The sequence below is a fragment of the Prionailurus bengalensis genome, chromosome A3 (assembly GCF_016509475.1).
Source record: "Prionailurus bengalensis isolate Pbe53 chromosome A3, Fcat_Pben_1.1_paternal_pri, whole genome shotgun sequence".
Lineage (NCBI taxonomy): Eukaryota > Metazoa > Chordata > Mammalia > Carnivora > Felidae > Prionailurus > Prionailurus bengalensis.
Window position 1 is genome coordinate 26844660 of NC_057354.1, and position 20512 is coordinate 26865171.

The following is a 20512-nucleotide window of genomic DNA, read 5'->3' on the forward strand; positions in this document are numbered from 1 at the left end:
ACTTCATTGTTCACTGCACATGGTTTTCCAGCCCCTTCCCTGGGTCTAGGTCAACCACTCTGAACATTGGGCCTGAGACAGGGGCTCGATGAATACTGGTGAAAGCTGAATTTTTAAAATGATGCCTACCTCCTTCTGATCCGGCAGAGACACAATGAGGGAGAATTTTGTTCACTCCCATTTTTATAAATTGGAAACTGAAGGTGTCAGAGATTAAATATAAGCCACTCTGACACATGGAAATTCTTCCTTCTTAGTGTTCCTGAAACAGGGGAAGAATGATTTTATTACTCCCAAACACCATAGTATGTAATTATATGTTTTGTCATGAATTGTCGGTGTTTCCCACTAGGATGACGTTGCATGAGGACAGAGACTGTGTTTTGTTCACTGCTGCGCCCTCAGCACCTAAAACTGCCTGGCGCCTAGTAGGTGCTCAACAAATAGAGAAAGACAGGCAGGTGGGTTCAAAGGCAGCGCTGCCCGCTAGGCGCTCTGGGCCTGCAGGGGGCGTTCCAGTCCCGCCCCCAAAGCTAGGCCCGCCTCTCTCTCGAGTGTCCGAGCCTGCGCGACACAGTTCTTTTAATTGCGCATGCCCGCCGGAAGGCCTGCCCGGGCTGCGCTTGCGCGTGCGCATGCGCAGCCGAAGCGGAGCCCGAACGGAATTTGAGTTGTGTCTCAGCCGAGCCGAGTGGAGTGGAGTCGGAGGTGGTGGGCATGCTGTCACCCGAGGCGGAACGGGTGCTTCGGTACCTGGTGGAGGTGGAAGAGCTCGCGGAGGAGGTGCTGGCGGACAAGCGACAGGTAGGAGGCCGGTCCGAGGCGCTGGGGCTGGGGTTCGGCGTTTGGGGCCTGGCGGCGAGCGCCGTAAGGCCGCGCGCTGGGCGCGGAATCCGGCTCCAGCGGGGGCTTGCAGTGGGCTGACCTGGGCTGGTGGGCTCACGGCTGTGACTACAGACGTGGGGCGGCGGTAAGGTAAGGTGGACCAGACGCCTGTGACGGCGCCTCGCTTCACGCATTTATTAGCACGTGTTAACTGGGCGCCTGCTCTGTGCCAGAGATTCCCTGTGCCCATCCTTTCTCCGTCCCTCGCCGTGCCCTCGGGATCCCGAGCCGTTACCTCTTTCGTAGGTTTACCTGAACATCTTTTTCAAAGGGCAGTTCCTGCTGCCTCGCCCCACTGACTGTGGGTGCTCTGCCTTGGCCAAGGCTCTCAGGGGACAAGAGAAAGAGAAAAGAGTGGTCTTGTGATTGGGCAGGTGGGGACGCTGGAGAAGTGGGGCCTTGGTCGTGGAGGGCCTTGTAGACCTGACCTGGAAGTCTGGGTCTTGGGTCTTGTGCTAATTTAAGCGTTGAGGGTTTGAAGGGAGTTGATGGGGGGAGGGAGGATGATGTAATTGGATTTAGGCTTTAAAAGAGTTCCTCTGGCTGGTGTGTGGAGCACAAAATATAGGGGGGCATGGGGGTGGTCTGTGAGGAGCCACTGCCAAGGTTCAGGCAAGAGATGGGTTTGGCTCTAGCTGGTGGTGATGGAGACAAGCGAATGGGTCAGAGGTATATTTTGGGGCTTTAGTAGGCCTTGATGTGGTTACATATGGGGGTGAGGGAGTGGGAGGAGTGAAGAGTGATTCATGACTCGTCTCCAGTTAGAATAATTGGATGACTGGTCGGGTGTTTACTGAGAAGGGGAAGACTTGGATGAATAAGTGCCCATTAAATGAAACACTGCATCAGGGTGTGCTGGATGATAATAATAAAGAAGCGATTAAAATTTGCCGAGTACTTACTGTGTGTCAAGGACTATGCGAACTCATTTAGTTCCTGGCTCAATAACCTGTGAGCTAAGTGCTGCTCATATCTCCATTTCTCCGAAGGTGAAATTACACAGCTCGTGACGGGCAACAGGATTCAGACCTGGGTATCGTGGCTCCACAGCCAGCGCTCTCCAGAAGGATACCGTAGTGTCTCCTCACTTCCTTAGTAGCTTTTGTGTTGTTAGCACTGTTTCAGTGCCCCCACCCCTGCTATTGCAGTCCAGGATTGTTGGCTTTCTCCTGATACTAGGTCAGCATCAGCTGAAGGGACTTGTCCAGGGAGCGGTTTCTACTGCCATGGTGATTCTGAAATACTCTGCAGCTGGAGAACTAGCACTCCAGTGAATAATAAGTTATCCATTTAGTCAGCGAACTTTTCCCCAGCACCTTCTCTGTGGGGACAGCACCTGCACGGAGTATTGTCTTTAAGGACCTGGAAACTGAATAGGAGAAGTACATTTGCACATCAGTGTGTTTTGGGCATGACATTGGAAGAAACCCAGGGATAATGCCTTGTGTCTGTTGAGTTTTAAAAGCCTCTGGTCTGTTGGAAGGTAATGGTTTGGGGCAAGAGGGAGCTGAGTTCCCTCCTACCCCTGTGCTTTGCAGATTGTGGATCTGGACACCAAAAGGAATCAGAACCGGGAGGGCCTGCGGGCTCTGCAGAAGGATCTCAGCCTCTCCGGTAAGTCAGGGTTTCATCACTGTGGCTCTGGAGGCCTGTTCTATCTTCCTTCTAAGGCTTTCAACTTATCTGTAACAAAGACAAGTCAGGAAGCCCCACGTGTGTGACACAGCCTGTGGAGATGAGGGAGAAAGTGTTGCAGGTCTGACACGGACTGTGGCTCAGGGTTTCAGCGGCTCATCTCCACGATGGGGGTTAGTTGCTGGCTCACTGATGGCACTAGGAAGGTGCTGGGTGGGGGTTATGGACACAGTGCAGTTCCTGCCCTTGTGCTCTTACAGATAAAACAGCATAAATACATAATTGGAAGTTGTGAGAAAGCTGAGGAAGGAATTGGACATGAGGTGGGTGTTGGAGGAGGGGTTGAGGGCTTTTCAGATGAGGACAGGTGGGTAAGACAAAGTAAGCGGGAGTGGGGGGGGGGGTGGAGGGGGGCGGGGGGGCGTGTGATGTGGCTGGAAAGATGGGCAGAGGCCAGGCCCAGGGTTTAAAGTGCACCAGAAAGCCTAAAACCTGCTCATTGCTTCTCATCTCACCAGAGTAAAAGGCGGAGTCCTGTAAGACCGCCTGGAACTCTCCAACATCCTCTCCTCTCCTGTTCCCCCTCGCTCATCGACTCCATTCACCCTGGTCTTGCTGTTCCTGTTTCCTCTGCCTTGCTCACTCTTTCCCCAGATGTCTGCAGGGCTCACACCCACTTTCTTCAAGTCTCTGCCCAGATGTCACATGATCATTGAGGTCTTCTCGGACCACCTAATACCAATGACAAGTTCGTCCCCTACTCTGACATTCCCCATCGTCTTACCCTGCTTTATTTTTCTGTGGAGTACTTAGACTTATCAGGGTCTGACAGGTCCTATCTTTGCTGATTTGTTCTTTCTCCTCCACCGTAACATAAGCTCTGTGAGGGCAGAAACTTTGTCTCGTTCTACTGTGGTGTCAGCCTCTCAGACAATGCCTGTCAAGAGTGTAGGTGCTCCAAAATATTTGTTGAAAGAGTGACCATTTGCCCTTTCAGAAGATGTGATGGTTTGCTTCGGGAACATGTTCATCAGGATGCCTCACCCTCAGACGAAGGAGATGATTGAGAAAGGTAAGGCCTTCTGGGGATGAGTCAGGGACACATCTCCCCCACCAGCCCCAATCGTAACCCAGAACTGAGTGAGAGTCAGGCTTTGGGCCATTTGAGGAGAGGCAGCTGTGTTACAGGGTTCAGGTAGGTGTGGGTTTGAGTCCCTGCTCTGCCACTCTGAGCTACTTCTCATCTCTAAAGGGGAGGGACGCATCTCCGTAGCACACTTGTGAAGTTGGGATAAAACAGTATATGTACTTAGCCTAGTGCTTGTTTACCAGTGAGAAACAGTTTGTGCCACAAATACAGAAGACCCAACAAACCGAGGCTTCAGGAGACCTGGTTGTTTTTCTCCTCAGTAGTTGTCCAGAGGCAGGCAGTCCAGGACTGGCACCGCTGCTCACAGCAAGGTCACCCTCACGTGTTCTCGTGGTGGCGGTGTGGTCATTGCAGGCCTCGTGTCCTCATGCCAGGCTGTAGGAAAGGCAGAGGGCCTGCTCCGTGTATGGCCTTGCTTTCTGTTTCCTTAGAGACTTCGGACATCTCGTTGGCCAGAACTAAGTCATGTGGCCACCCGTAGCTTCAAGGGAGCCTGGCAGAGTGAGCTCTTTATTTTTCAGGTCCCCTGTAGTAGAGACTGCATTGAAAATGGAGGTTTGGGGAGAGTGAGCCTCCGGGCTCTGCTGCAGCCTGGGCACTCAGCATGTACTCAGATCTTCATAGCCACGACCCTCGAGGCTCTTTGTAGGAGCATAACGGCAAAAAGTCAAGCTGCAAATGGGTCCTTGCTTGGGAAAAGGAAAGGTTATGCGTAGTTTTTTCTCTCCCGACCCTTGGAAAATGTATAGACCAAGAGGACCGGCAAGGTCGCCCGTCCCTGAAGGCAGAGTCTCCCTGGCGCTGTTGAAATAAAATTTTAGCAAAGGAGACTAGAACAGCTTAAAGAAGTTTCTGACTGCGCTTTTGAAAAATGTACACTAATACTATGGTTATAAAATTAAGAGTCGTCATTGCACTTGGGTGGTGGCCACAGTTCACTCAGGCTAAGCTTTCAGAGGGGGTTGCTTGCCTGGGTTCAGGATCTGGTCCTCAGCTGTCTTGGTCCACAGATATGGTCTTGTCACCATACCTCGAGGGGTTCTGGGACATGATTGTCGCTGGTTGTCCGGGTCCTCCCAAGCCAACCAAGCCCCTGAGGGCCTAGCGTTGCTCGTTTACCAGGAGCACTAGAACCGCTGCCCAGGCCTTCTCCCCACTGGAAAGAATGAAAATCTGTGGGGAAGACAAACCAGCAGGTGGTCGTTTGGGTGACATTAGGCAGTGGTGTCACCAAACATTGTGGCGTCTACTTCTCATAATGCAGTGTGCCCTAAGGTATGAACAGTCTTGGCAAGATAACCTTTTCTGTTCACCAGGGTTAATTAGGTTAAGCCCGAGCATCGGGCTTGTCCATTGATCGTTTAGGTCACATGTTACCACAGTCCTGTTACCTAAAAACCCCTCGTATTGATGGAGTTAGGCTTGTAAAACTCCTTAGCCATGCTTTTCCTAACCATCTTCTTCACTCTGGTTTGATGTTTGAATTTTCTGTGATTTCATTGTGGGAGGGTGACCTAAAGTCCCATATTGCCTTCCCCACCCACTGAGCAGCCGAAGGTACTTTGCATATGAAAATAGGTCAGTGAACGGAGAGGCGAGTGCTCAGTCCTTTCCTGGGCTTACTCGACCATCTTGGGCAGATCGCATCCCTTCTCTAGGCTTCACTTCCTTCCTCAGTTGGTCTCTCAAGTCCCCTTCTTCCCAAATGCCAGGAGCCCTTGATCTCAAGGAGTGGGGGGAGAAGTGGATGGCTTCTCCCTTTGGGTGGGTCTGTCTGTGGTGTAACCTCATCCTCTGCCCACCTCGTTTTTTTCAGATCAGGACCATCTGGATAAAGAAATAGAGAAACTCCGCAAACAACTTAAAGTGAAGGTCAACCGCCTCTTTGAGGCCCAAGGTATTGGCCTGGCGGGAAATGGAAACTAGGAAGAGAGAGGACTGTCAGCATGGACTTTGCAGAGCAGGGTGGAAGCCTCTCCCAGGCGGGCAAAGGCCTGGGCAGCAAGCGAGCGGTGCTGAAGCTGTGGGCAGGGACAGTGGTTGTAGCTGCCCAGAGATGGAATGAACAAGGAAGGTCGTGGGGTCTTATTCCTGTCATGAGTCCTTTTCCAGGCACAAGGAACAGCCTGGGCTATCTCACAGGAAATCCTAGGCATGGTATAAGAAGCAGGATAGCTCTGACTCAGGGCACTCAGAGGGCCTCAGTCAGGTGGTTAAGGCCAGAGCTAAATGTCTGGGTAAACCTAACCCCTCCAGATTGGTCACGGGTCTAGCAGAAATCTGGAGGTTTCTGGGCAGCAGAGTCAGGTTCTTGGTGACTCCTGTGCCTTATCCAATGCATTGCAGAATTTTAGGCCCTTCCCTGTCAGACCTCAAGGCCAAGTGTTTGGCAACATGAATGCAGCATAAGCCCCTTTCCTGGGCCTGACTCCAGGGCCAGCAGGAGTTGGACAACAGGAGGCCCAACTAGCTGATGGATTGTTTTCTCCCTTTAGGCAAACCAGAGCTGAAGGGTTTTAACCTGAATCCCCTCAACCAGGATGAGCTTAAAGCTCTCAAGATCATTTTAAAAGGATGAAATTCAAGAATGAGATGGGGGACCTAGGACAGCATCCCCCCTGAGGTCATGGAGGACCCAGGACTCCAGCTTTGAAACCTGCAAGGACACGATCCACCCTGCTAGAAGATGGGCGTCTTTACACTTTAAGATGTAAAGAAGATCTGCCCCATGAAAAGCCTTTGTCTGGGGGGATTGGCTCTCCGTGATGGCAGGAGGGAGCCCTCAGCCTGCCAGTGTCTGCTGGGGCTGACTGCTGGGGCTGGATGGACACAAGGCCCATTGATAGGCCCTGGCAGCCACCAGTGCTGAGTGGGGGCAGCGCCTGTGGGGGTGTGAGAATGACCACAACAGGCACTTTTAACAAGGGCCCCTGTTCAGATGGGCCCCGGATGTCGGGGAGCATCATTCCTGCATTCCTCTCCAGAAGAGAGGCATTCTCAAGCAGCATGTAGTGGAATTGGAATAAAGCAGGAGGCTCACAGGTGGTTTCTGAATGAAAGGCCGAATCAGTGTTTCGTAGTTCACCACAGCCATCTGTGGGCCAGACGCACCACTCCCCCAGCACCGCCTCCACTTTGACCTTTTTTTCCTGCTTGCCCCCAGAATGGAGCCCAGAGTGGGTGCTGCTTATCAAACTCTTGCACCTGTCTTTTAGGAAGGCCTTGCAGAGTCCCACACCAGGGACGGGTGGGGGGGCTGCCTCTTCACGAGGCCCTCTGCCACCTCTGAAGGGGGGGCCTGGGTCAGCGCCACTCAGGGTTCCGGCCTGCCTTCGCTGGTCTCAGATCCTAATGTGCTGTGAGGCAGCACGCTGTCTTTCATGTCACTGAGAGCTTAATAAATGTTTCCTAAACGAATGAATAGTAGCTTCTGTTCTTTACCTCATTTGGTCCTTAATCGAGGCCACGCTGCCTTTAGGACGCCACCAGCCTTGAAATGCTAGCAGGACTAGACCGCCAGTACCAACACTGGTAACACGGAGCGGGCACGCCTCACCCGGTCCCCTCACTGCACTTGGCTCCAGCCGATGATCACGTGGGAACACAGGCTGGTATGTCCAGATGTTACTTTTTTTTCAAGAGGAGCTAGAAATCTGGATTTTTAAATTGAATCTCCTGCCTTTTAAACATCACTGATACAGAAGAGTTTTAAAGACTTAGGTTTTGGCCAACAAAATACCCTACATAAGCCAAATTTGGCCCCATACCTACAATTTTGCATCTTCCTGAGTTTTAAAAGTAGAATTACATTGTTTTCCCCATCATGGTCCTAAAGTGGGGAGGTAGAATTGGAAGCTAGACGTCCATCCATAGTAGACTAGTTAAAGGAGTCAACAGCTCCAGACGGGAATACTCTGCACCTACAGTCAGGGATAAGGAAGCTTGCTGTGCACTGATGGGGAGCCAGTTCCAGGGTAGAGTAAGTGAGAAGAGCAAGACGACAGAGCAGGGTCTCATAAGCCGATAATTTGTGTGCAAACACTGTATGGTTCCCTCCCCAAGACAGAAACTGCAGGGCTGGAGCACAAGGGTGAAAGAGAAGGACACCTCACCTTTGTAGTACATACTACACAAAAACATAAAAAAGGGACCGGAGCATTCGCCCCGGTAGCTGCCGTCTGATATGTGTGCCTGGTTGCGTGACTTCTGTCTGAACGTTGTCCCTGCCTGTGTGGCAGGGTGGATGCTTGGCCAAAGGAGCCGGTCAGGTTGGCTGTCCTGGAAATGAGGAACCTGTGTCCGGGGCTGTCTGGCCTTGCCTCAGTCACGTGGGTGGAGGGAGGTTCCCACGCTCTGAGGCAGGAGGCCCAGAGTGGCCTAGCTTCTGGCCTTCCCAAGGCCGGCTGGTTCACTTCTTGGGTCTGCCGGTATTTTTCCTTCCAAAAATCCCTTCCCCTTCCCCTTCTGCTATTTGCAGCCAAAAGAACTGTCCTGCAGTGGGGAGAGTTGCAGCGGGAGCTGCCTGGGCTCTCCTAGGCGGTCCCCCATGGAGCAATTTGCCCACAGCCCACTCTGCTGCAGTCTCTCTTAAAGCAACAGGAGGCTTAGGAATGGTGGAATGTGTAGAGAATGCAGAACTTTTATTTGCGCCCAACTCCCCAAGCCGTATCCCGTTGCTGGCCAGGCCAAGGCCTTCTGGCTTAAAAAGCTCAGCTCCCAACCTCGGGAAGGTGCGTAGAAGCCCCACATCACCTAGCTGCCTCCTAAGTGCACCTTTGCAGAGACCCTCGCTAAGCAGCTTGGCCTTCCCGATCCTTACCTTGTCCGCTTGAAAAACAAGGATGCTCTGGACTGTTGATGTTAAGATGGTCAGGGGAGCTCCATGAATTCCTGACACGCCAAGTCAGGGTGTTGCATGGAGGGAAAGGGGTATTTAGGGCTCAGCCTTTCCCCAGAGCCCCAGTAATCCAGTAAGTGCTTGCTTTGCAAGCACACCTTAAGACCAGTTCCCTAGCCCCTGACCCCTTGCTCCTGAAGGCTCGTTTTAAGCACTGACCTTCAAGACGTCAAAGGCTCAAAGCCAGGAGGGCCTGGCTCCGGTCAGCATCATGCCCTGAGCCAGGCCCAGTGCCCAGTGACTCCGAGTGAGGTCTGTTCTCATTTATTAGACAGGATCTCTCTGGGGTAGCAGAACTTGCTGCGGTTGTCCTCGTGAGGCCCGATGGCCAGGCCAATCCCTCAAGGTTAATACGCATCCAGTCCCAGGGATTGGCCGTCTCCTGGTGCAGAGGTGCCCAGGTGGGGGCATCCAGGGGACCTGGAACAAGCAGTGAGCAGCAACGCTGCTGCCAGGCCAGAGGGAGGGAGGTGAGTGCTTGGAGGCACCGCTGTGCTGGCAAGAGGGGGGAGAGGACTGTGCTGGCACCTCCCAGGGTCGCTTTCCTCCCCACCGCGGGGACTAACTGGAGGCTTTCTTCTGGCTTTGAAGGGAGCGGAACAGTTGCCTCAGCTGTTTTTTTCCGATCGTTGACACAGCCTGGAAGGGAGAGGGAGTGTTAGCTGGGATGGCCTGTCCTTGGTAGAGGAGACATGGGGGGCGTGGCGGGGCCTGTGCTCCCACTTCCTGGAAGAGGGAGGGCCCGCAGGAGCCGTGCAACCCCGGATGGCCTGTGTTTTTCCCTGTGTTTTTCGTCCCGACTCCACTCCTGAACTGCACACCCTCAAGCAGATCATTCTCCCCTGTTGAACATAGTTTTCTCATCGATCAACCAGGATACCTGCTTTGTGGACTGAATGTAAGGATCACCAGAAAAAGGTAACATTCAACCCCGGTGCTGAATGCGGATGAACTTGCTGAGCCTTCACAGGAATGACGTGTAGAAGAAAACTGAGTTTCAGACAGGGTAAGAAATTTGCTTCGAATCATACTGCAAGTAGCGGAACTGAGACCTGAACCCAGATCTAGCTCCAGAGGCCAAGCTCTTTTTTTTTTTTTTTTAATTTTGAGAGAGAGTGTGAGCAGGGGAGGGGCAGAGAGAGAGAGAGGCGGGGGGAGAGAGAGAGAGAGAGAGAGAGAGAGAGAGAGAGAGAGAGAATCCCAAGCAGGCCCTGCACTGTCAGCACAGACAGGCCACGCTCTTAACCACTACCCCACACTATCTTTCCTCTTGGCTTCGCTTGGTGAAAACATTGCAAGCTAGCATAGTGCCTGGTACCTAACAGGTTAAACGTTAGCTTCCTTCCCTTCCTTACCCAACCCCATATGGCAGGCCCAAGTGGTTAAGAGAGGAATTTTCCCCGCAAGTGGCCCCTACTCCTGGAAGGGTGTCCCAGGCAATCCATGCTGAGAGGCCGACAGGAGCTTCTGAGACACCTCCTCTCAGCACCTTCACGCCGTTACCCGCTTCTCGTTTGTTCTCACGGCTGGTCTGTGAGGCAGCACCATGGTCCTTTAGCTGTGCCAGGCACACTGATGGCACTCACAGATGCTGGCTGAATGACTGCATCGCTGTGGCCACGGGCCATCCACTGACCTGGAGGCATCTGCCCTCTCAGCACCCTAGAGCCTTCTGGGTACTCAACTTATCATCAAGGCTTCACTGAGCTGAGGCCCACTATGTGCGCCCCCTGGGTTTTCCAAAGTGAGTTCCATGGAACCACCTGGTTCCTTCATAACTCCCAAATCTTTGTGTCCAATGCAAGCCTCTTGTTGGAGTTCTAGACTCATCTCTGAGTTACCTGCTGATCTTTTCACCCGGAGACCCTTCAACCCTTCATTTCATCCAGGCTCTTCCCAACTCCACCAGCTTCTCTTGTGCTCGCACCCAGACGCTCGACTGGAGACTTGGGGATTATTCTAGAGACTTCTAAAGCAGGGGCTCTCAACTAGGCTGTGCTTTAGTCAGCTGGGACCTTTTAAAACTCCTAAGGGCCAGATCAACTGTATCTTTACCTTCAGCAGACATTAGTACTTTTGAAAGCTCCAGCATAATTCCTATAGCGGCCAAGATGGAGAGCCACTGTTCTGCATCTTTGCGACTCAGACAGGGTCCAGGGATAAGCAGCATTAATATCTGAGGCAGATGGTTGCCAAAGATGGCTGCAACAACTCCTTCCATTCCTATATGCACGCCTTCCTGCAAGGTGACTGCTGCTCCTTGACCCAGTGGAGGGCTCCATTTCCTTGCCCTGTGAATCTGGGCTACAGCAGCTTTGACTAATGGATTGTGATGGAATGACACTACACCGTGGGACTTCTGAGCCTAGGCCTCAGGGGGCTTTGCTAGGTCTCCCACCTTCTTGGAACGTGAGACTACCATGGGAAGAAGCCAGGGCTTGGCTGCTGGAGGATGAGTGGCCACCTGGAAAGAGAGGCCCCGCTGACAGCATCACAACCACCACCCGTGTGAATGAGGCTATTCTAGGCCTTGTGTCTCGGTGAATTGGCCAGGTGCCTGCAGCCTTATGAATGACCCCAGGCGAGACCTGAAGAATCAGCAAATGGGACAGAAGTTGTTTTAAGCCTCTAGGTTTGGGGAGAGTTTGTTTGTTACATAGCAACAGTCAACTAGGAGAGCATCACCTGGGAGCTTGTTAGAAAGGCAGAATGTTAGGCCTGTATCCCAGACCTACTGAATCGTAATCTGCATTTTAACAAGATTTCCAGATGATTATATATATACACATCAAAGCTTGAAAGCTCTGTAGAGTCATCTTGCAACAACACAAGGTGGCACTGCTGTAGAAAAGCCTTTCATAAATCCCCTCTCCTCTCCTTTCTCAAGCAAATTTATCGACACTCCAGGCTTCCTTGCAGCTGGGGTGGCCATGTGACCCAGTTCTTGCCAGTAAGATGTCAGCCCTGGGAGGGTTTCCCTTTTGGAATAAAGAGTCAAATCTTGAAGGAAAAGCCTTGGCCCTTGGGCCTTCCTGCTTCTTCCTGCCTGGGACAAGGACACAGTGTCTGGAGTAGGAGCAGCCATATTGCAACCATGAGGCAACAAGCATGAGCACCAAGGCAACCCACTAAGTGTAGCCAAATGGAAAGAAGAAAGCGCTGGGTCTCTTGGGGCATTTTGCATCCATTGTGTCAGCCCTGTCACCTACCCCAAGACATCCTGTGGCTCAAAACAGATCATTCCCTTTCTGTGTAACTATTATTTGGCTTTTCAGTTGCTTGCAGCCAAACTCAATCCTAAATCCTATCAAACCCTAAAAAAAGATTTAAAACTTCTTTTCATCAAAAAAAAAAAAAAAAAAAGAAAGCCACTTAAATGAAATTTAAAAAGCAAATAGCAAATTCAGGAAAATATTTATAAATACATTTGACAGAGGGGTAATGTCATCAATGTATTGATATCCAAGGCCTTTATAAATTTAGAGAACAAGCCACTGAAAACTGCATAAAGACTATGGACAGCTTAAAAAAGAAGAAATACGAATTGAAAAACTCTGCAACATAACCAGTAATCAACAGAATGCACATAAAAACAAATCTACTTTTTTACCTATCTAGTTGACAAAGGTTTTCTGTGGTGTTGTGTGTGTGTGTGCGTGTGTGTGTGCGTGTGCGTGTGTTTTATTCAGAGCAGGCAAATCTGTGTACTCTTTCTAAAAAGCAATTTGGCTGTAATAAGTCCATCCCTTTGACCCAGTACTTCTACTTCTAGGAATCTGTCCTAAAGAAATAGCCAGAATTTCAGCTGAGCTTGATGTGAGAAGATGTTCATCACAGCATGGCATTACTTATAAAAGAAAAAAATTGGAATCATACCAAATGTTCAATTATGAGAAATTGATTTAGTAAGGTTGACCTATATACAAGCTGGAATATTTTACAGCTGTAGAGTAATTTTGTTTTTAATTGTGCTAAGGGATAGAATTTTCTAGCACCCAAGCATTCAGGTTTTAGAGTAAGAGGGATTGGAGTTCAACTCCTCATCACTTATAACTGGGACCTTCAGCAAGTTGTGTAACACCTGGAGACCATTTCTCCATCTATAAAATGATACAAGCTTGGACCTGGCCAAAAAGTGTTTCCAAAAGAGAGACTCTTATTAGTATTGTTGAATGACATGGAATATACTATGTGGAAAAGTGGGACTCAAAACTCCAGCCCAATGCCAATGTTGTAAAGAAAAAAGTATAAATATAGGCATTTTTGAAAAACTGGAAGGAAATACAACAGATTGTTGAAGCTGGTTATGTCTGGATGGTTTTTTATTCCCTTGTAGTTTTCAAATACTCTACAATGAGTGAATAATTTTTATAATCAAGAAAATTTTTCACTTTTTAAAAACCAAGTTTAAGGTCAAGCCCTGAAGTCCTTAATTTCTTTTACCACATTGTACATTTTTGGAGTTCTTTTCCACCTAAGCCTTTTGCAATCCACCTCCTCATAGATGAATAATATCTCTTGCCATGTGCCAGGTGGCGTTCTAGGCATATGTTGAGATAAAAACTCCTTTGTCTCCATTTTACAGATGAGGAACAGAGAGGTTAAGTCCCTTGCCCAAGGTCACACAGCTGGTAAATTGTAGATCAAATTAAAACGGTCTAACCGCTATGCCAAGCTGCCTCCTAGACTACCTGGCTCCTCTCATGACACATCCCCCATGCCCACTCCCCACCTGGCCCCACTTACCAAGGTGTGTGTTGGTCACAAAATTCCCCATCCCTGACAGGTCAGGAGCCCCCTCTTCTCGGCTGACAGGGCCATCATTCCACATGAGGTCAAAGCCTCCCACTCGCTTCTCCCTTCCTGTGAGCCTAGACGGGCAGGAGATACAAGGGGCTAATGAAGGTGCACCTGATGAAGCCCTAAGACCCAGGCCAGGCTCCTGATCCCTCCCGGCACCCTGCACGTGCCCACGCTGTCAGCATTTCTTCTTTTGTTCACCCATTTCCCAGGTTTCAGAGGGGTCGTCTCCCATACTGTCCCCAGGCTCGCACCCTTGCCCTCGGTAACATGAACCTACTTATACTTAAAGTCTGCTGTCCCTCCCAGACTATAAACTCCAGGAAGGCAGGGACTAGGTCTGTTGTGTCCTTTACTGTGTCCCCGGTGTGGGGCACAGGTCTTGGCACATAGTAGGAGCTCAAATGTTTGTTGAATGAGTGAATGATGGTAGATACAGAGGACACTTGAGGTTCTACCTGCTCAGCACCCATTTCAGCTTCTTTCAGCCTCAGGGTACCTTGGGTTTTTTTGAGAACCACTCCTCCCTCTTTCACTCACATGGCTCAGCTCAGGGCTGATCCTCCTCCCCTGGGAGATGGGCACAACAGGTAGGCCCAGGCAATCAGAGTCACAATGATTGGTTCAGAGATAGGCATTGACATAATCCCCACGAATAAGAATGAGAGTTAGCCCTCAAACTTTTGCTGGAATAATTGGGAAAAAGCTAATACACAGGAAAGAGGTGGGTCACGGAGAAGGAGAAAGGGAAAGAAAGGGAATCAACCAATACTGACTGAGCATCTGGATTCAGCCATTCCTGAAGTCAGACCCTGGGTTTTCCCATCATATGCGCATCGTTATAACAGTAGATAGTCTCAGGGCGCCTGAGTGGCTCAGTCGGTTAAGCTTCTGACTTTGGCACAAGTCATGATCTCATGGTTTGTGGGTTCAAGCCCCGTGTCAGGCTCTGTGCTGACAGCTCAGAGCCTGGAGCCTGCTTTGGATTCTGTGTTACCCTCTCTCTCTGCCCCTCCCCCTGCTCATGCTCTGTCTCTCTCTGTCTCAAAAATAAATAAAAACATTAAAAAAAATAACAGTAGATAGTCTCTTATTGAGCACTTATTATGAGCAAGGCACTTTATAATAAATTATCTTAGGGGCGCCTGGGTGGCGCAGTCGGTTAAGTGTCCGACTTCAGCCAGGTCACGATCTCGCGGTCCGTGAGTTCGAGCCCCGCGTCGGGCTCTGGGCTGATGGCTCAGAGCCTGGAGCCTGCTTCCGATTCTGTGTCTCCCTCTCTCTCTCTGCCCCTCCCCCGTTCATGCTCTGTCTCTCTCTGTCCCAAAAAGAAATAAACGTTGAAAAAAAAAAAACTGAAAAATGAGTTTAAAAAAAAAATAATAATAAATAAATAAATAAATAAATTATCTTAGTAGATTAATTCAACAATCCTGGGGGTTAACATGAGGTTTCCCATTTTACAGACCAGAAAACAGGCTTAGACAGGTGAAGTCCAGGGTCTCATGGAAATCCTGCTGGACTGAATCTCAGAAGGCTATATAGTTGGCCCTGCTGTGCCTCAAAAGGGCTGAGTCCTTGGACCAGGATCCAACCCTGTGTGGACATCTCAGTTTGTCCATCTGTAAAATGGTGAGCAGGCCCGAACCATCTCTAAGGGCCACTCAAGTCCCAGGGTTCTGAGTTCTCTGTCTTCCTTGATGGGAGCCCCAACTGTCACATACAGGGGTGCCTGAGCGAGGCTGCCTTCCCTCACCTGGCCTCCATGTCCACGACATGCAGGGTATCTTCCAGAAGGCAGGTCTTGAGCTCATAGTCCTCCTGGCTGCTGGCTGTCAGCGATGGGGATGCGTTGACCTCCAGGAGCCACCTGGGGAAGGAGGGGAATGGAGAGCCTTAGGGTTGCCTGGTCCCTGGGGACCCTGGAATTTCATGGAGAGGCTAGATGGGGTGCCTGGGCCCAACCCTCAATTCAACCAAGGTTGCTGTCTCCATTTTTCCACTAGAAGAAAGGTTGCAGTGGCTAAAACTTTTTGAAAACAATTGTCACAAACTTGAAATCCCCACTGGGGCCAGGTGGTACCCAAACGAGGCAAGCTGGAGGGAGTGGAATGATCTTGGTGCCCTCGTATTGCTCTTCCTTCTCCCACTAGAGCTGTGAATACAAGACAAAGTCCCGTTTCCTAGTGAACTTTTGCATGTGTGGGCAATGGCCGCTGAGGGCGGCAGGAGCTGGGAGGGGTGGAGAGCGGTGAACCGGGAAGAACATTCCACTCTAAAGCGGTGGCCCCTCCAGGAGACTGTCACCCTGTGGGAGTGTGAGCCCAGGGTTCTGAGTTTTCCAGAAAAGGCGAACATCCAGACTGTTGTGTAAACATCTCCCAGTTTTTCGAGATGCTCAAATGAATTTACAAGGAACATAATTTGAACTCCAAGATTGAAGCGTCTGTGGCCAAAAGCAGCCCAAGGGCCTAGAGCTTGCAAACTCTTGTTTTGTGCAAATCCGGTCATTTACAGACAAGAACCTGGGGCACAGAGAGGGAAGGACCCATCCGGCAGGTGAGTGGCAGACTCGGGCCCCCCTCCCACCCCCAAGCTTGTTTCCCCATCAGGGTCCACTTTAATACCCGCAGCCACGTCTTGTAGCAGGGGGCAAAGGAGAGACCCGCTGGCACCCGGACCCTGTTTCCTTGAACCTGGGTCTGACATAGGTATCAGTCTAGGGCTCCAACTGCTGGCTCGGAAAGCCCTCAGCACCTATCCAGTGACCCTGGGGAAGGAGCTCGGGAGCCGCAGTGCAGGCAGGGAGCAGCTCAGCCCAGGAATTATGACCCTGGGCCTGGCTCTGCCTTTGACTTAATGTGTAACCCCAAACACCCAGAACAAACCCACTGGGCTTCTGTGTCCTGTTGTATCACACGATGGTCCCTGCCACCTCAGGCTTGTCTTCCTCATCAGCTCAACCTCCTCTGTGGGGACTGTGGGAGCACACCAAATTCCTTTTTTTTTTTTAATGTTTATTTATTTTTGAGAGACAGAGCGTGAGCAGGGAGGGGCAGAGAGAGAGAGGGAGACACAGAATCCAAAGCAGGCTCCAGGCTGTCAGCAAGAGCCCGACACGGGGCTGGAACTCACAAACCGTGAAATCATGACCTGAGCCAAAGTTGGACGCTCAACTGACTGAGCCACCCAGGCGCCCCATGAATGCACCACATTCTTAACAGGAAGTGACATGGTAACAATATTCCCTTACACGGCACTTTGCACCCTGAGAGCAGCAGGGTTTACAGAGAAGTTTCTTGCCTGGTACTCGGGAAGGATTGCTGACTCAGCAGATGTTCGGGAAAGGTCTTTTAGTGCCAGGCACGGGGTTCGGTGCTTTACAGACAATTCCTCATGTATCCCTCATAATAATTCTATAAGCACAATGTCCATTTTACAGATGGGCAAACTGAGTCACAAAACTAGGAAGTGCGTCCAACTAGGAAGCGGCAGAGACCACACCCGGGCCGTCTGGGTGCAGAGTGTGTGAAACGTACCCCCCGCCCCATGCCCCGGGCTGCCGACCCACCCACTTACGGTTTGAGGTCCTGGTCTATGAGGATGTCATAGCCGTACAGCTCAAAGCAGTGCTTGTCGCTGATGATCACCTTCTGCACGCTCTGCAGGCTCCTGATGAAGATGTTGTCCATGTCACTGAAGAGCGTCTCCACCGCCTCCGGCCCATGCTTGGACGCCAGGTACTGGCGGAAGCGCTGGATCATCCACTTGCAGCCCTGGGGCCCCAAGCACCCAAGGAGTGGGGGGAGAGGGAGCCTCCGTTAACTGGGACCTGGCCGGCCGGGACCCTTCAACAGTAACCATCAGCACGGGCCTTGGGTTTCGACAAGAGGCTCCCACCAGGGTCCTGTGATTAGGAGGACTCTGAGTTTGTCCCTCTTGCAGGGCAAAGCTACTGCATGCTCAGGGGAAGGGGTGGATGTGCCCTCCCAGAGCCTGTGCTTCTTTCTAGAGCACAGCCTGGGTCCCCAGGCTCCCGGAAGTCGCTGCCCCAACACCCTGCACAGGTTTCTTCCCTGGGCCTGCCTTCCTGGGGACAGACTGCACTGACCATGGGTGTACCCTGAGGCCCAAAGATGACCAACTGGTTACTGTTTTCGGGGGGCTAGGGGTACGTATATGCAGGAGGCCCCCACTGTGTAGGATGGAGCTGGGGGAGGGAAAAGACGGGAGCAGGTGTGAGCTGGGAGCCAGCTCTCCCTGTGCCCCTCTGTTCTGGCTCTTAACTCTGAGAAGTCTGAGAATTCTAAATGCGAACATGGCCTTGTAGGTTATTAGATAGATAAATGGATGGATGGATGATAGATAGATAGATAGATGAAAGAAAGAAAAAGAGAGAGAAAAAAGAAAGAGAAAGAAAGGAAAAGAAAGAAAGAAAGAAAAGAAAGGAAGGAAGGGAGGGAAAGAAAAAAGAAAGAAAGAAAGAAAGAAAGAAAGAAAGAGAAAGAAAGAAAATACTTTCAAGGTAGGAGGATAGAACACATTTTGTTACAGGGTGTGTGTCTTTGATTCGTAACTTTTAAATATTCAGACACACAATGTGTGGGCCTCCTTCTGTACTCTTGTCCTGGGTCCTGCAAGTGGGAAGGGTGGTCCTGACCTCACTGATGAACTGGAACTATGAGCCCAAGACTGGCCTGTCCTGGGCTCCGTGGCACACCATCTCCTCACCCCAACCCAGTCCCAAAAGGCTGGCTCTGGAGGCCAGAAGCACAGCTTCCTCACCTTCTTTGGATGGTAGTCAGGAGAGGTCTTTTGCACAGCGACATTGGTGAGGTGAACATCTGGGAGAGGTAGGTGGTCAAGGACAAGTGTGAACAAGAAGGGTGAGCCCTGTTCCATGGAACCCCCAGAGATCAGACTAAGACTTGTGCTTGGACATTGATGAGGAGGGCGCCACAACGGCCCAGACGTCGCATATGTGGGCCTTGAGTTCAGATGGGCCTGGGTTCAAATCCCACCTGCGCCTTTTACTGGCTGTGCGCCCCTGAGCAAGTCACTTAACCCCTGAGCTCTATTAAGTGGGGGGACTTAGGTGGGGGAAATGGGCAAAGAATAAGCAAACAATCAAAACCAATCTGGACAGAAGTGGGGTTGATTAGTTATGAAATCTTTCAGCGGGATTTTTTTTTAGCTTAAAAACGATAATAGAGGGGCGCCTGGGTGGCGCAGTCGGTTAAGCGTCCGACTTCAGCCAGGTCACGATCTCGCGGTCCGTGAGTTCGAGCCCCGCGTCAGGATCTGGGCTGATGGCTCGGAGCCTGGAGCCTCTTTCCGATTCTGTGTCTCCCTCTCTCTCCGCCCCTCCCCTGTTCATGCTCTGTCTCTCTCTGTCCCAAAAATAAATTTAAAAAGTTGAAAAAAAAATTAAAAAAAAATGATAATAGAAATCACAGAGGAAGTCAGTGGATGAACAGAGCCAACCATGTAAAAATAAAAATAAACAGATATCAGGGTAAGAATGAAAAGCAAGCATGACTAGATAAAAGATTTGTAGCAAATGTGACAGACTAATGTTTTTATCACATGAAAATCCCACATAAATTGTTAACAATAAAAATTTATGACCCTAATAGATACATAGATATAGGGGTATGAAAACATCAGGGAAAACATAACTGCTAAAAGACCATCTGGGAAAATGCCTGATGTTTCTAGTAATAGAAGATACATAATTTTAAAGAGATGTAAATGGAAGGGAAGGGTGGCGCCCGAGTGGCTCAGTTGGTTAAGCATCTGACTTCACGAGATCAGGTCATGATCTCGTGGTTTGTGAGTTCGAGCCCCGCATCAGGCTCTGTGCTGACAGCTTGGAGCCTGGAGCTGCTTCAGATTCTGTGTCTCCCTCTCTCTCTGCCCCTCCCCTGCTCACACTGTTTCTCTCTCAAAACTAAATAAACATTAAAAAACAATTAAAAAGCAATAAATAAAGGGATGTAAATGAGGAAGAAGTACAAATTGGAAGAAACGCAAATTCTAAGGCAAAACCCTGCTTCCCCATTAAGTCAGTTACATATTTTTTAACCTTTTTATTTGGAAAGACTCAAAACTCACAGAATCATTGCAAGTGTAATGAATGCCCATATAGGCTTCATCTACGGGTGCTAATTGTTTTAGAAATGTCTTTAAAAAAATTTTTTTTAATGTTCATTTACTTTTGAGAGAGACAGAGCACGAGTGGGGGAGGGGGAGAGAGAGAGGGAGACACAGAATCTGAAGCAGGCTCCAGGCTCCCAGCCATCAGCACAGAGCCCAATGTGGGGCTCGAACTCACGAACCGCGAGATCGTGACCTGAGCCGAAGTTGGATGCTCAACCGACTGAGCCACCCAGGCGCCCCAGAAAAGTCTTTTTTAAATGATTGTCTTCAGGGGCGCCTGGGTGGCTCAGTCGGCTGAGCATCCGACTTGATTTCAGCTCAGGTCATGATTTCACGGTTCGTGGGATCATGCCCAGTGTCGTGCTCTGCACGGACAGCTCGGAGCCTGCTTGGGTTTTTCTCTCTCCCTCTCTCTCTCTGCCCTTCCCCCGCTGATGCGCGCTCTAAATAAATAAACTTTTTTTTTTTAAGTTCCAAACTGTTTGAAAAAATAAAATCAAATGATTGTCTTCAGCAGGGAGAGCTGGGATAAAATGGACCCTGTCAATGGAAGAGTAATAAAAATACAAAAGAACCTTCTGTAAAACAATCTGGCCCATATACCCTTGACCCAGTATTTACACCTCTGCAATGTCGTCTGAAGGAAAAATTAAATATGGTAAAAGACTTATGAAAAATATGTTTCTTTCTAGCATTGTGTGTCATAATTGGAGGAAGCAGAATACTTTCTAAATGCCTGCAGGGTGGAAGATTAATAAACCAATAAGTCTACTCGGTGGGATACTTTATAACTAATAAAAAATGTCTACAAGGAAAATACTGATATGTGTAGGGAAAAAAAGTTATGTTTATACAGTTGAGATCACTCCTTTATAAAATGCAACAACAACAAACTGTACAAACGAACCTGGGAGAAAATACGTCAGGGTAAGTAATTGTCTCTAGAAAATAAGAACACAGAAGGTTTCTTTTCTTTTCTGTTTTTC

General features: G+C 50.0%; 2 protein-coding genes across 2 annotated transcripts in view; one reads left to right on the forward strand and one right to left on the reverse strand.

Annotated features, from left to right (window-relative positions):
• The first annotated feature begins 614 nt into the window (after nt 1-614).
• On the forward strand, nt 615-7087 carry PDRG1 (p53 and DNA damage regulated 1). The gene is made up of 5 exons (XM_043602620.1): nt 615-804; nt 2424-2499; nt 3518-3592; nt 5487-5567; nt 6166-7087. The coding sequence occupies exons 1-5, from the start codon at nt 718-720 to the stop codon at nt 6246-6248; spliced, it is 402 nt and encodes a 133-aa protein (XP_043458555.1). The 5' UTR covers nt 615-717; the 3' UTR covers nt 6249-7087.
• Nucleotides 7088-8815: 1728 nt separating this feature from the next.
• Nucleotides 8816-20512, reverse strand: part of TTLL9 (tubulin tyrosine ligase like 9) — a 41611-nt gene continuing 29914 nt past the window's right edge. The window contains 6 exon segments of the mRNA XM_043602619.1: nt 8816-9188; nt 9190-9206; nt 13314-13438; nt 15124-15237; nt 16947-17143; nt 18153-18211. Of these exon segments, the coding sequence (XP_043458554.1) occupies nt 9129-9188; nt 9190-9206; nt 13314-13438; nt 15124-15237; nt 16947-17143; nt 18153-18211 (572 nt within the window). The 3' untranslated portion in view covers nt 8816-9128.